The sequence below is a fragment of the Mauremys reevesii genome, linkage group 7, assembly GCF_016161935.1.
Source record: "Mauremys reevesii isolate NIE-2019 linkage group 7, ASM1616193v1, whole genome shotgun sequence".
Taxonomy (NCBI): domain Eukaryota; kingdom Metazoa; phylum Chordata; order Testudines; family Geoemydidae; genus Mauremys; species Mauremys reevesii.
Window position 1 is genome coordinate 79,088,958 of NC_052629.1, and position 15,053 is coordinate 79,104,010.

The 15,053-nt window shown below is 47.5% G+C and overlaps 1 protein-coding gene across 8 annotated transcripts in view; it reads left to right on the forward strand.

Moving 5' to 3' along the window:
* GLYCTK (glycerate kinase) overlaps positions 1-12,663 on the forward strand; it is a 30,842-nt gene extending 18,179 nt beyond the window's left edge. For all 8 annotated transcript variants that reach the window (XM_039482787.1, XM_039482795.1, XM_039482788.1 and 5 more), the window contains exons 3-5: positions 256-407; positions 5,985-6,160; positions 8,046-12,663. In XM_039482787.1, the coding sequence (XP_039338721.1) occupies positions 256-407; positions 5,985-6,160; positions 8,046-8,948 (1,231 nt within the window). In that variant the 3' untranslated portion in view covers positions 8,949-12,663. The remainder of the gene's footprint in view (positions 1-255; positions 408-5,984; positions 6,161-8,045) is intronic.
* The last annotated feature ends 2,390 nt before the right edge of the window (positions 12,664-15,053 follow it).

The following is a 15,053-nucleotide window of genomic DNA, read 5'->3' on the forward strand; positions in this document are numbered from 1 at the left end:
ACTAATAGCTCAGCCTTGGCTGGTCTCCATCCCCCTTCGTGGGCCATCAGATCTGTCCTTGGGGCTATGTGTGCTGCCTCCATAGTGTACCTGGCCCCATGGGGGAGAGACCAGGATCAGTAAAGGAACCTGGATAAACCTCAGTCACAGGGTCCTCTCTTGTCCCCCAAATCCCTCTTGTGAGAGTGGGGCTCCCAGGTGGGCTCTGGATATGTGTAAGTTTCAGTGGCCTGATCATCTTTTAAACCCCTGCAGGGAGATGTTGCTGAAGCCTCACAGCAGGATCCAGGTCATAGAAGGAGCTAAGCACAACCTCCCTGACAGAGAGGCTCTGAGGGCAGCCAGCATGATTCGGGAGCTAGCTGAAGGACTGACAGCTGACGACCTCCTCCTTGTGCTAATCTCAGGTAGTGTCTGGAATCCCAGGAGTGGGGAGTGAGTTCTTGTGGGACCCTGTTGCTGCTGTCAGTTGTTGCCCTCCCTTCTCATGCCCTATCTTTCCTCCCTTTATCTCTTCTGTAGCCTGGCTTCTTCCTTTCCTTGTGCATGCAGGAAACAGATCCAGAATCATGCCTGGCAAACTAGGTCAAGTTGCCTGTTGCAAAAGAAGATGAGGAGAGGCGTAAAGTGGGTCAGAGCTGTTCCCATTGCTACTCCCACACCAGTGGCAACTCACTGCATGCATTCACGTTTCAGTACCTGGTCTTCTGGCAGCAGCTGTGAGTTGGTAGCAGCTTGGGCCCTGGGCAGACACACTTCTCTCCCAATCAGACCTCTCAGAGGAACTTATCACAAGGATTCCACTATTGATTCCTTGGTCTAGAATCTCCCTCCTCCTCCAGCTGTTGCTTTGTACCCTCCCAGGCAAGAGGTGGCTTCATTCCAGCAGGGCTGTGTGTGACGAGTCGGATGCGTTCTGGGATGGGAGATGCTATATTATTCATTAGGGTGTTGGCACACCAAGCATTTGGGCCATCCAGTTGTGTTGCTGTTTCTCTCCCTCCTCCCACAGGCCTTGCCCTGTGGTTCACTGCTGTCGTGCCTGCAATATCAATCCCAGTACATGCAGTTTGAAGCAGCAAGGCACCGTTTTGCCAGGTGGTGGTGCCAGGCAATCAGAAAGCACTGCTCTGCAAATATACGCCCATCCCAAGGCAAAGCACTGAGGAGAGGCTGCCTGAGCTGTATGGGAGGTCTGGATCCTGGGGCCCGAGTCTGCTCTGAGTTACGTTGGTTTGACACCATGAAGTCAGTGTAACCAGTGTCTTGTATTTCCATGTTTGTATTTGTAAAGACAGACCCTCCTGGGTCCTCTGATCACACAGCCATGTAGATGCTTTCTTCCCTCAGAATGGGAGGTGCCCTGTGCTTAAATTTGGGCATGTAGGCTAGGGCAGTGGTTCTCAACCAGGTGTACGTGTACCCCTGGGGGTACACAGGTCTTCCAAGGGGCACATCAACTCATCTAGATATTTGCCTAGTTTTACAACAGGCTATGTTAAAAGCACTAGCAAAGTCAGTACAAACTAAAATTTCATGCAGACAATGACTCGTTTATACTGCTCTGTATACTATACACTGAGATGTAAGTACAGTATTTATATTCCAATTGACTTATTTTATAGTTTATAGTATATTTTATATGGTAAAAATGAGGAAGTTGCAATTTTTCAGTAGGAGTGTGCTGTGATACCAGGGCTGGCTCCAGACCCCAGTGCGCCAAGCGCACGCTTGGGGCGGCATGCCGCCGGGAGGGCGGCAGAAGGCTCCAGTGGACCTCCCGCAGGCATGTCTGCGGAGGGTCCGCTGGTCCCGCAGCTCCAGTGGACCTCCCGCAGGCGTGCCTGCGGATGCTCCACCGGAGCCGCGGGACCAGCGGACCCTCCGCATGCACATCAGCAAGAGGTCCCCCGGAGCCGCGGGACCGGCGACCGCCAGCGTGCCGCCCTGCTTGGGGCGGCGGAATTCCTAGAGCCGCCCCTGTGTGATACTTGTATATTTTTATGTCTGATTTTGTAAGTAAGTAGTTTTTAAGTGAGGTAAAACTTAGGGGTACACCAGACAAATCAGACTCCGGAAAGGGGTACAGTAGTCGGGAAAGGTGGAGCCACTGGGCTAGGGCAGCAGAGCTCAGAACAGCAGTACAGGAGGTGCAGGTGCTTGGGCATCAATGCATGGGTTGTAATGGGGGACTAACTTAGGTACCCAAGTTGGAAAAATGAGGCCCCATCTGAGACGCGGAGTCACTGAGGGACTGATCCTGCAAGGGGCCAAATAGCGTGGCTGAGGTGCTCTGCATTCTCGCCCCAGCCGCCCCTCTCCCGAAATCAAAAGGAGTCACTCAGTGCCAAGTAAGGGTACGTCTACACTACGGGACTATTCCGAATTTGCATAAACCGGTTTTGTAAAACAGATTTTATAAAATCGAGTGCGCGCGGCCACACTAAACACATTAAATCGGTGGTGTGCGTCCATGGTCCGAGGCTAGCGTCGATTTCTGGAGCGTTGCACTGTGGGTAGCTATCCCGTAGCTATCCCATAGTTCCCGCAGCCTCCCCCGCCCCTTGGCATTTCCGGGTTGAGATCCCAGTGCCTGATGGGGCAAAAATCATTGTCGCGGGTGGTTCTGGGTAAATGTCGTCAGTCACTCCTTCCTCTGGGAAAGCAACGGCAGACAAGCATTTCGCACCTTTTTTCCCTGGATTGCCCTGGCAGATGCCATAGCATGGCAATCATGGAGCCTGTTTTGCCTTTTGTGACTGTCACCGTATGTGTACTAGATGCCGCTGACAGAGGCGATTCAGCAGTGCTACACAGCAGCATGCTTTTGCTTTTGCATGACAGCAGAGATGGTTATCAGCCATACTGCACCATCTACCAATCCATAAATTGGTAATAAGATGGGCATGGCTACCAGTCCTTTTGCACTGTTCCATTTGCTGCTGTCATAAGTGCCCCTGGCTGCTCTTAGCCAGGGGCGCAAAAGCCAAAATTGGGAATGACTCCCTGAGTCAATCCCTCCTTTTTGGTATCTAAAAATAGAATCAGTCCTGCCTAGAATATGGGCAAGTGTACTAGAGAACCACTGTATCAGAGAACCAGAGAGCACAGCTGCTATTCACAGGGGGTGCTCCTGCAACAACCCCACCTGTTCATTTCATTCTTCCCCCAGCCTTCATGGGGGCTACCGTAGCATTGTCCCCCCACTTGTGTGATGAAGTAATAAAGAATGCAGGAATAAGACACAGTGACTTGTTAGTGAAGGCAGCCTCCAGCTGCTATGATAGTCCAGACAGGACAGTAAGGAGTGTGTAGGAGAGGAGCCCAGCATCCCTCTGCTAGTTCAGGGGCACTTGAATCTTTTCTTTACACATGAAGGGTGGGGGCTGATGGAGCTCAGCCCCCTGTTGCTATGACGATGATGGATATCAGCCATACTGCACCATCTACCAGGAAAAATTAGGACCAGGCGCCCTTGATCGACCTGACCGATGCTAGTACGCATGGTTACCAGCCCTTTTGCACTGCCCCATGTGCCAATAGGCTGATGATGACGATGGGTATCAATCTTATTGCACCATCAGCCACCCATGGCGGGGGGGGGAGCAAGGATTTTGGTGTTGAGTGCTGCACCATCCCGTCTATCTGCAGCATTCAGTAAAGATAGGGTGACATGTAAAACAGTCAAGAGAGGATTGTTTTCCCTTTCACTTCTGGGGGTGGGTGGGGGGGTGCGTAAATTGCCGAGCTATGCCCTGACCCACCACGGACACTGTTTTTGACCCTAGAAGCATTTGGAGCTCAGCCAAGAATGCAAATGCTTTTCAGAGACTGCAGGAACTGTGGGATAGCTTGAGTCCTCCAGTCCATGAGCGTCCATTTGATTCTTTGGCTTTCCGTTACGCTTGCCACGCAGCAGTGCGCTGAGTCCCTGCTATGGCGTCTGTCTGGAGATATTTAAAAAATGATTTTGAATTTCGTCTTCTGTAATGGAGCGCTGATAGAACAGATTTGCCTGCCCTTACAGCGATCACGTCCGCATCGTCCATGCTGGAGCTCTTTCTTTATTTTGATTTTTAACTGCATCGCCACACGTGCTGATCGGAGCTCCACGCTGGGCAAACAGGAAATATTCAAAAGTTCGCGGGGCTTTTCCTGTCTACCTGGCCACTGCATCCGAGTTCAGATTGCTGTCCAGAGCGGTCAGTGGTGCACTGTGGGATACCGCCCGGAGGCCAATATCGTCATCAGCGGCCACACTAACCCTAATCCGATATGGTAATACCGATACTAGCGCTACTCCTCTCGTTAGGGAGGAGTACAGAAACCGGTTTAAAGAGCCATTAAAATCGATATAAGGTGCCTCCTAGTGTGGACGGTTGTGGCGTTAAATCGGTTTTACGCTCCTAAAACCGGTTTAAACGCGTAGTGTAGACCAGGCTTAAGAGGTGCTCTGCACCTTGTAGGATCAGCCCCTAAGCACATGCATTTGAAACCCGGAGGCTCCTCCAGGAGCAATTGCCCCTTTAGTGCCTTATTCCCCCATTCCCGGATAGGGGGGCACACCTTGAGGGGATGTACTCTGCTTTGGGCGCATAAGCAATGCGGCAGTGCACTTGTGGGGTTTATTTGATTGGGTGGATATCCAGCTATAGACATGCCCCTGTGAGTAGGTGTCTCCAGTTGTGCAGCTCAGTGTTAAAGAAACAAATGCACTTGGAGCTGCTCTGTAGGGATTTTGGGGGGTTCTTGATTGTGCTCCTCAGCTGAGCGAGGTCTAGCTCGAGATCCTCAGCTGCCTAGCTCAGCTCAGCTGGCTGTAGTTTATTCTGCCATGGTTCAGAGAGAATTTTGCAGGATTATCCAGACAAAGATATAATTGGATTTGAATCATGTCTGGTGGGGATTCCCTTGAGTTTCCTCTTGTCCTCTGGCTACTGATATCTTCAAGAGACTCCTAGGCCATCCCAGGATTTGCTGTCAGCGGCAGCTCCCAAAGCATGCATACCTCCACCCAGCCCCCTCTGGCTGCGCCTGCCTCACATCCAGATCCCTACTGAGTGACTGAAACTCAGGCACTTTCATTTGTTTTTCTTGTTCATCATATTTTATTGATGGTGCCTTTTCTCAAACCTCAGAGCCGGCTTTGCCCTTTTATGGTCGTTTTCTGATACACTTCTATACATACTCACCCTCTATTTTATCTATCTATTTTCCCCCTTTAGCCCTCTTCCCCCCTCCTTTTTCATTGTATTTCAAGGGCCCAATCATGCTGTCAGTTGTGCTCTGCCACTCCCATTGATCAGATCACTAATGCACCCGTCACCATAGTATCCAGCCTCATTTTTGTTTCCTCTGTGATTCTCCCTCTCTCTCTCAATAAGCTTTTTGCCGTAGTGCAGTTCTATATTTAGGTTTAGACATTGCTATATTTTTTTAAACACCACTCATTATGAATCAGGTCAGTGAAATGCTGAAGCCAGAAGTGTGTCTCTTTCCCTGCAGCTAAACACTGAGTGAACCGTGGAGTCTGCAGTCCCCTCTCTCTCAGACTAGCAGTCACTGAAGTCAGATTTGAGGCACATTCGCCCGGAAGCGTAGTGAGAACAATAGCACCTGGGCCTGTTTCTGCCTCGCCTTGCACCCCACATTCTCATTTATGCCAGACAAAGTAGGTGTAAAATGCAGGCACTGTTGTGAGCGAGCTCACTAAGCACAGGTGTAACTGACTGCCATGGAGATCCAGGCCTGCTCTGTGGACAAACAGAAGACATCAGTCTCCAGGGCTATTAGTCTGGCATCTTTCATCAGCACTAAATCTCCTTACAACAAAATGGTGAGGGAAGAGAAGAAGGAAAACTCCAGCTGTAGGATGGCCTCGCTTAGCCATTTGTCTGTGAGAGGCCAGCATTTGAGTGCTGGAGGGTTCCTCCCACCCTGCTACACACATGCCTTCACTCACTGCGGTTTCTCCTGCATTATAGGAGGTGGATCGGCCCTACTCCCTGCTCCTACTCCTCCGATCCTCTTGGAAGAGAAAGAGAAGGTCACCAAGCTTCTGGCTTCCAGAGGAGCTACCATACAGGAGCTCAACACTATCCGGAAGGCTCTTTCTTTGTTGAAAGGTGGAGGGTTGGCCCGGGCTGCATATCCTGCACAGGTGAGTGTGGAAGACTTCTCACTTGCCCATAGCTTCTGCTCTAAGGCAGTTTTAAAGAGACACCATGAGATTAAAAGTCATGGCCAAAACAGACCTCAATAGAAATGACCTGATGTTTAGATCAGTGGTTCTCAACCAGGGGTACGCAGAGGTCTTCCAAGGGGTACATCAGCTCATCTAGATATTTGCCTAGTTGTACAACAGGCTACATAAAAGCAACAAAGAATCCTGTGGCACCTTATAGACTAACAGACGTTTTGCAGCATGAGCTTTCGTGGGTGAATACCCACTTCTTCGGATGCAAGAAGACTTGCATCCGAAGAAGTGGGTATTCACCCACGAAAGCTCATGCTGCAAAACGTCTGTTAGTCTATAAGGTGCCACAGGATTCTTTGTTGCTTTTACAGATCTAGACTAACACGGCTACCCCTCTGATACTAGGCTACATAAAAAGCACTAGTGAAATCAGTACAAACAAAAATTTCATACAGACAATGACTTGTTTGTACTGCTCCATATACTATACACTGAAATCTAAGCACAATATTTATATTCCAATTATATGATTAAAAATGGGAGAGTCAGCAATTTTTCAGTAGGAGTGTGCTGTGACACTTTTATATTTTTATGTCTGATTGTGTAAGCAAGTAGCTTTTAAGTGAGGTGAAACTTGGGGCTACGCAAGAAAAGTCAGACTCCTGAAAGGGGTACAGTAGTCTGGAAAGGTTGAGAACGACTGGTTCAGATGACTTCAGCTCCCAGTGAAGTCAGTGGGAATCAGCATCTGTGGTGATCACACTGCTTCTATTTAGCTGCCTGAATATGCAGTTAGGAATCAACTATAGGATTCAAAGATTTGGTCCATATTTGCAAAACCAAACTAGAAAAAATCATTACTTACATTTTTCAATAACACTTGAGATTGTTAACACAGTTGTGTTGTGTTTTGTTTTTTCAGTCTGGTCACTCTCTGCATTTCTTTTGGCTTAGGGAATGAAAATTGGCTGGTCAGTTTACTTTTAATTTCTAGTCAGTTTCACTTTCTGGCACAATGCTGCAATGATTATTTGGGTTGAAAGCAGTACAGGCCAGTTTTCTTTGTTTAAAAAAACCCAACAACATTGTCCATTTGTAGCAGAACAATAGTGGAAATGTTTCTATTTAATTTAGGTTTCATTCATCTTTTCAAAACCTATGTTTTGGGCCAAATTTGTCCCCTTTAAACTGTCCAGTGAATGTGTGCACAGCCGGTTCAAATGAGAGTACTGGCCATGCTAATGACTGTAGCCCCCAGTTAATGTGCACATGCAGAATGCTGACTCCCCACCACAATGTGGCCAGATCAGCATTGTGGTATGAAGGAAATTCAGACTCCTTATTCGTTCAACAGCAGCCTTTCCCTCACTATTCCACCACCATTATCTGATGGGGCCACTTAGCTGGAGTAAGTGGGTTGGAGCCTCAGCTGAGGTAAATCAGCAAATTCAGTCATCCACCGAGCTGTGTGGATTTACGCTAGCAGAGGATCTGGCCTTGTATTTTACTTCTGGGCTTTCTCACTGTATTTATCAGTGGAGCTCCATTTCAATCTATACTAGGTTAGGAGCCTGAGAAGAGTCACATAAAAACATGCTACTCTTTCCTATATTATAGTCCAACATTAAATGTCATTTGGATTCCATGGGTTAGAGCCTTGAGAGCTCTTATTGCATTATCTTAAAACAGAATGGGCCTAATTTACCATCATTTGCACCCATGCATCTCCATTGAGATCAGCCGGATTGCACAAGTGTAACTGAATGCAGAACTTGGTCTCATCACTCTTGCATGTCAGTGAGTCTCTGCAGCAGGCACTGCATTTATCTGTCATCCTTTCTGCTTCTAGGTGCTAAGCCTCATCCTCTCTGATGTCATTGGCAACCCAGTGGACATTATTGCGAGTGGCCCCACTGTCTACAGTTCCCCCAGTGTTCAAGGCTGCCTGCAGATAATGACAAAATACAACCTGATGAGCACCTTGCCCAGATCTGTGGAAAGAGTGCTGTCCAGCTCCGTCTCAGATGCCAGTGGTCCGAAAGACTATTCCCACGTCTACAATGTTGTCATTGGCTCAAACAGTTTAGCTTTAGAGGAGGCCAAACACCAAGCAGAGGATTTGGGCTACTGGACCCTGATTTTGAGTGCGGGGGTTTGTGGGGAGGTCAGCAGAGTGGCCAAACTCTACAGCCAGCTGATTCAGTTTGTTTGCTTGAGCACAGCTGGACTTGGAGAAGGTCCTCTAAGAGACCAGGTGAGAGGAGATCTTCTAAAGCTGGCAGCAGAGCTAGAGATCCCAGGTTTGAACCTTGTGGACTCTTTGAAGGCTTTGCAAGGATTGGAGCCTGAAAGATCGGTTTGCCTGCTGGCTGGTGGAGAGACCACGGTCCAGCTTCAAGGAAATGGGAAGGGTGGGAGGAACCAGGAGTTGGCCTTACAGGTGGCATTGGAGTTACACCGAGCTAAGGCCACTGGGGCTGGCTACGTCCTTGGGAAATGTGAAGTCCTGTTCTTCAGTGGTGGAACTGATGGACAAGATGGGCCAACAGAGGCAGCTGGTGCCTTCTCTAGCCAGGAACTGGTGGATAAGGCTGCTCAGGAAGGTCTCGATGTGGAGACGTTTCTGAGCAACAATGACTCCTACACATTCTTCAGTAAGTTCCGAAAAGGACATCACCTTTTGCTGACTGGTTTAACAGGCACCAATGTCATGGACATCCAGGCTATTTTAATTAGGGCTAGAGACAGATAAGGACAGCACCTCTACAAACTCCTCAGTTGTTTTTAATTAGAGGCATTGGTGAAAAATGAGGATACCAATGTTCTGGACAAATCCAGACTGTTTAAATTAGGCACAGCTGGCGAGGGCACTAATATCATGGCTGTAAAAGCTACATTAGTGAGGCACATGGGTGGGTTACCATGACCATGTTCAATCTGTTAATTAGGATCAGAGAAAGGTAAAAAACACCAGTATTATGAGCATTGGGGCTGCATTAAAACCTTCCAGCCGAAGAACCACTAACATACTGCATTTTGGCTGTGATTACAAAGAATTCAGAAATGCAGGGCTGATGACTGGCAGGCAAATAAGGCTGGGATTTATAAAGGCATCTTAGGGAGTTTGAGTTCAAGTGGGATTGTTGGACATCTGACGCCCAGCCTAAAGCTCTAGGTTGCTGTTGTAACTCTTATTCCATACAAAGCTAACAAGGTATATTAGACTAGTCCATAGGGCCCTAAATCCAGTGCACTCCCAAGTTCAGCGGAGATGAGCACATGGCGTCAGTTTAACCTTTGGTCTTGGATACATGGCAAAAACACACCCAGCTGTGGTATTAATACCATGTTAGGTGAAGAACGGTGTGAACCATGATTCAGATGCACTGGTGCAGAAACCATCTGAACATGAGACCTTCTCCCCAACTGTGTAACCTTCTGTGCCCTGGTGTGGTGACATTTCCGCCCCATGGTTGATATTTCATGGGGTAGCACACTGCACTCTGTGTGTGTATGCTACAAGCATTCAGAATGTTACCACCAAACCAGTCAGAAAGCAATACAGCCTCCAGCCTGAGTCATTGACCTTTTTACTGTGTAAAGTCAGTAGTCGCTGTCGTTCTGATTAACTCCTCTAAGTCCATAGAACAAAAGGCCACAAAATCTGTAAATTCAACTCTCCTGACCCCTATTGCTGCACTGATCAAAGGGCAAAGCAGCTGGGGCCATTGCTCTGTCAAACAACAGATCCCTCCAGCCTCTGGGACAATGCGGAGCACCAGCTACTTCAGCGTTGTCATAAATTAAAATCAGATCCTGCCTTACTATACTCAGCTCAGTTCCCAACGTGACACCTGGGGCCAGGTTTTTCAAGAAGCACAGCAATCAGCGTCTTCATCTCTTGTGAAGATCTGGCCGCTTATTGCGGTGCCTAAATGGGAGCTGAGCTCGCTTGAAATTCCAGCCCTGATTTAAAACATTTGATTCACATGGTTTGCAGACAGATGTAGCTGTGCCGTGTGGCTGATCTAACTTTGCAACTTAAGTATACCATCCTATTAATACCATAAACAGTGAAATCATTGCACAGTCATGCTGAGCAAGATTCAAAGGGACCGGACATTTATAATTTTAACAAGAATATCCAAGAATAGTTAATGCTAATAATATTTTTGGAGGGCATATAAAACCTTATGCTTTTTGGTTTTAAATCAATCCCTATGCAATAGAGATTAGGATTGGATCTACATGTCTACTGAGTGATTTCTTGCGCCTTTCTCTGAGGCATCTGGGCACTGGTAACTATTGGAGACAAGATCCTGGACTATGTGGATCTTGAGTCTGATCTAGTCTGGCAGATCCTGTGTTCTGATGTGTGATCTTGTGATTAAGGCATAGATTTGGGAACTAGACGAGCTAGATCCTATCTCAGCTCTGCTAACACTCCCATTTATAAGCTTAGACAAGTCACTAACATTCTGAGGCTCAATTTCTTCTATAACATGGGGGTGACCATCTTTACCTACATCCCAGGGGTTTTGTGAGGCTAAATTTGCTAGTGGTTGCAAAGTGCTTTGAAACCCACTGCTGGAAGGTGCTAGAGACCTAGGACATATGATAAACTGGAGGCATGAATACAATGTCAGAGTGCAGACTGTGGAGGGAAGTTTGTGTGTGTGTGTTTTTGAAGGTTTCTCAGTGGAGTGGAGAATGCCATTTGAATTTCCCTGTGTGTGTGGCACCTACCATAGTGGGACCCTGATCTGATTGGGGTCCCTGTGCATGACTGCAGTGAAAATAGCATGAATTAATGCAAAGGGAAAATGAATGTGTTCAAAGAGCTTGTTTATGGGTGAAGATAATTGATTGGACAGCCATGTTAGTTACTTAGCACCTAATCCTGCTCTTTGTTAAACCAGGGTAAATCTGGAGTCGAGTTGGGTTAACTACGATGAGTGCAAAATACCACTTTGTTGCTGGCACTGTACTGCACCTGCTCTGCTGTTCATGTCCATTATCATTTAATAGACATCAGTGGAAGGTAGGCTGTGCCTGGTAGATCTAGCAGCAGAGTAGGTGTGCTCCATCTGGATGTGTCTGAAACGTTCAGCACTGCAGCCAGTGTATATGAGTTACGAGCCCCATTTGGCAGCACAGCAGGTGCTTTCTGCCTGGAGGTACCTGGTACATTCTGCAGTTGACCAGGTGCCTTCTACCTGAAGGGGCTTGGAATGCTCAGCAGCCTATGTATGTTCTACACGGATGTAGCTAGTATATTTAGCAGCATAACAGCTGTATTATACAGGAGATCTCTGAAACGTATGGCATCACGCGAGTGGTCAACGGCACAGAAAAATGTTTGAGGATTTGTGCAAAATAAAAAGTGGGGAGGCAAACCTCGGAGCAGGAAGGAATTACATTATAGGCCAGATCCTCATCTGGTGTAGATTGACACCGCTTCTCTGACATCAGTGGAATGATTCTCATTTACACCAACTGAGAATCTAACCCCCTATTCCCTCCCTTGCACTCAGAGCCCTGAAAAAGAATGCCTTTTCTAACTGCCAAGCATTGCTTAAGCCCTTGGAGGTGCTGATCTGAGATCATTCACAGTCAAGTTCTGAAAACGTTGGCTGGCATTCACTCCTCCAGGGAAGTCCCTGAGCTGTTAATAACACACCATACCACTCACATCAGCCCTGCTTTTTTAAACAGGAGCGTTTCACTAATGATTAAAATGAGCTCATCTTGTGGAGGGGGAAGGCTGATAAAAGGTCTGATGAAAGCATGCAGCTGTTTGAAGCACATTTCACATCTTCATTCACTTGGCTTCCTTTCCCCTACAAGTTGTTTGACTTATCCCTTCTGTTTTAATGAGGAAAAAGCAGGACCAGGGGCATTGGTCAAGGACGGTGAGGTTATATTAGCATTTTTACTCTTCAAGCTGTGTAGTCTAAGCTTCATCTCTGAGCTAACCTCAGTGAGGGGCTTGCACGTCCTCACCACGCTGCTCTGTAATGCACACACCTGGCTGCCATAGAACTGGAAAGAGATGTGATTTCTTCTTCCTTCTTCTTCTTTCTTCTGTGCTAACTGTTTAGCACAGAACTGCAGCTATCTGTGTTATAACTCAGATTATAAAAGGTGGGAGCAGAAGATGGAAAAAGCTCCCTCTGGCTCTAAAGCCATTCACCAGCAGCAGAAGAGTCCAACGGTAGCTTGCTCTCCAGGCCAGATCCTGCTCTTACTCACATCAGTATGAATGTGGAGTCATTGGGCCAGATTCTCATTTTCATTAAGTCTGGGGCCACACCCACTTTAAGACCAGAACAGTATAAAGGGGTCTTAGTGGCTATGAGAATCTGGCTTGCTCTGTTTAATTCAGTGGAGTTACTCTGCATTTACACAAGTGTGACTAAGAGCAGACTCTCTTCCTAACTGCAACTTGTGTAGCTATTGGGCCACCCCTGTTGTCCTGGGAGATAAATAGTCCCTGTGCTGAAAAGCAGCATGGGAAAGGAGACTTGGGCTCCTGAGTTCTAATCCTGGCTCTACCAGTAACAAGATCAGAGGTAAGTTATTTAACCTCTTGCTGCCTCAGCTTATGATTTGTAACAGGGGAATAGTAGTGACCTACCTCACAAGTTTGTTTCTGAAGATTGATTAGTTAATGTTTGCATCACGCCTTGAGCCACAAAGTGGTATGTAACTGTTAAGTACTGTTATTACCTTCACCACATTCAAGAGAGGTTGGAGGTATCTCAGAGGTGTGATGGATTGACCTTCAGAGCCTTGAAGGCATCATTGCTGTCTTGGCAGTATAATGAATTTGTCTCCATGGACTTTGAGGGGAGGGGGTTTTATAGCTGAGTTTTGCCTACGTAATCCTGGAGTGATGATAGAGCCACTTCAATCTAGTCAGACAACTGCAAAGGCTGGAATCTGTGTTTATAATTATTTATAATTATTTTATTTTAGTAACACCCAGCAGTTTCGACCCCCCCCCCACAGACAGACAGACAGACAGACATGGTCCCTGCCCCAAGGAGCTTACAGTGTAAGACAAGTGACAGAGAATGGGGGAGAAGTTTACAATCAAATATATCTATCTATATACACGTACACACACATTATTATATATACATTCTATGCACTGAAAAGGTAATGGATACTAACCACCTGCAATAGACCAAACAGCCCCTCACCCTGTCCTCCCTGGGACCTGGCAGAAGTGGGTCTTGAGGGGAGAGACCAAGATGGAGGAGTGAGGCTAGTGCTTTTATGGATCTCCAGGGAAAGGTGTGTACAGCACATGTGTGCAGAGCAGGCTCTGTGCAGCCAGGAACACTCCTAGCCGTAAAGAAAGTCCAGAAGTGCAAGTGAGAAAGGAAACAAAGCAGGGGTAGGAATGGGTACAACTGCTGGGAAAATTTCAGTGGCTGTACAGCCCCTCCTGCCTGTAAGGAGGCCAAGGGGGAGAGGATTGGCAGACACAGCAGCTGGCCATGTGCTTTCCGAGGGCCCAGCTCACTTCTGTAAATGGAACACTTGTGGCCAAACAGTGATAATGTTCAGGATAAGTAACCACATTATTAACTGGGGAAGCTTTTGGCAGTAAATTAAAAATCTTGGCTCCTGGCCTTGGCATTGCTCATGCCTCTTAGGAGACATTAATATCCCAGGTCCCCAGCATTCCCATTCTCACTTCATTAAGGAGCCAATAATGATACATGTTGATGGTTTTATTCTGCGTGGAGGCTGATTAATGGCTAATATTTCACAAGGTGTTAATGGGGTCCTTCCTTTATGAAGTGAGCGGAAGGGGTCCGCCTTTAATCTCTTCCACAAGCTGTGTAATTTTACCCATTTTCGCTACTGTGACAGATTTTACACAGACCTTTAAAGAGCCATGGAAGCCTTTTAGAAACTTTGGAAAACACCGTTTAGAGGTAATCCTGCCCAGGCATCATAGTCTGGATCTCTTTCCATTTGTTCTGGAGCCCTAGAAACATTGGAGTAGCTCAAACTCTGTTTTTTAAAGCCCTGTCTACAATGCAGGTACAACTGTCTTTATGTAACAAGAAGAGTGCATCTTCATTACTGAGTTAACCCAGATGTTACCCATCACCCTGCTCACCCTCTCCCCTGAGGTAGTGGTGCTTTCAACCCAGGCTAATTGGCCTGGCTGGGGATGTGGGTTAGAGCCCAGATTCTGCTTTTACTCCAGCTGGCAATCTGCCTCTTTTCAGTGAGAATGCAGGCTAGATCAGTCCTCCAACGCCTTCCCACAATTCCCCCTATATGCCCAGAAGGGCAGTGGAGTTCTCCCACCATTCACTGGGAAAGAATTCTACACCCACTTGGTTTAATTCAGCACAAAGGACCATGGGAGGTGCCCCGAGAAGTCCTAGCGGTGCACACGGAGGAGCACAGCCCCAGGGTTGGGGTAATGGGTAGGGTTTTGCAGTGTGGTTGCTCGCACCCAGGTGTCAATCATCCAAACTAGTGTCCCTTAACAGACCATCCCTGGCCCAGAGAGCTTCCAATCTGAATAGACGAGGCAGAAGGGAAAATGGTGTGCAGGGTGAAGTGACTCGTGGCAGAGCTGGGAGTGCCCAGTTCCACTGGCCCATTCTGGGACAGTCTTGTCTGAGCTGGTCAGAGCCACTCCAGGTGTGTCCACACAGCTATGTTTTTCACAACCCTCCCACGTGTGCCGACACCTACCAGGTTGGCCAAGGCCATGATCTGCTGCCATTGAAATCAGTGGGAGTTTTGCCATTGACTTCACTGGGAGCAGGATCTAGTGTTTGTCAATGTACTCCAGTCACCCCCCCCCCTCCTCCGACCCCCTGGT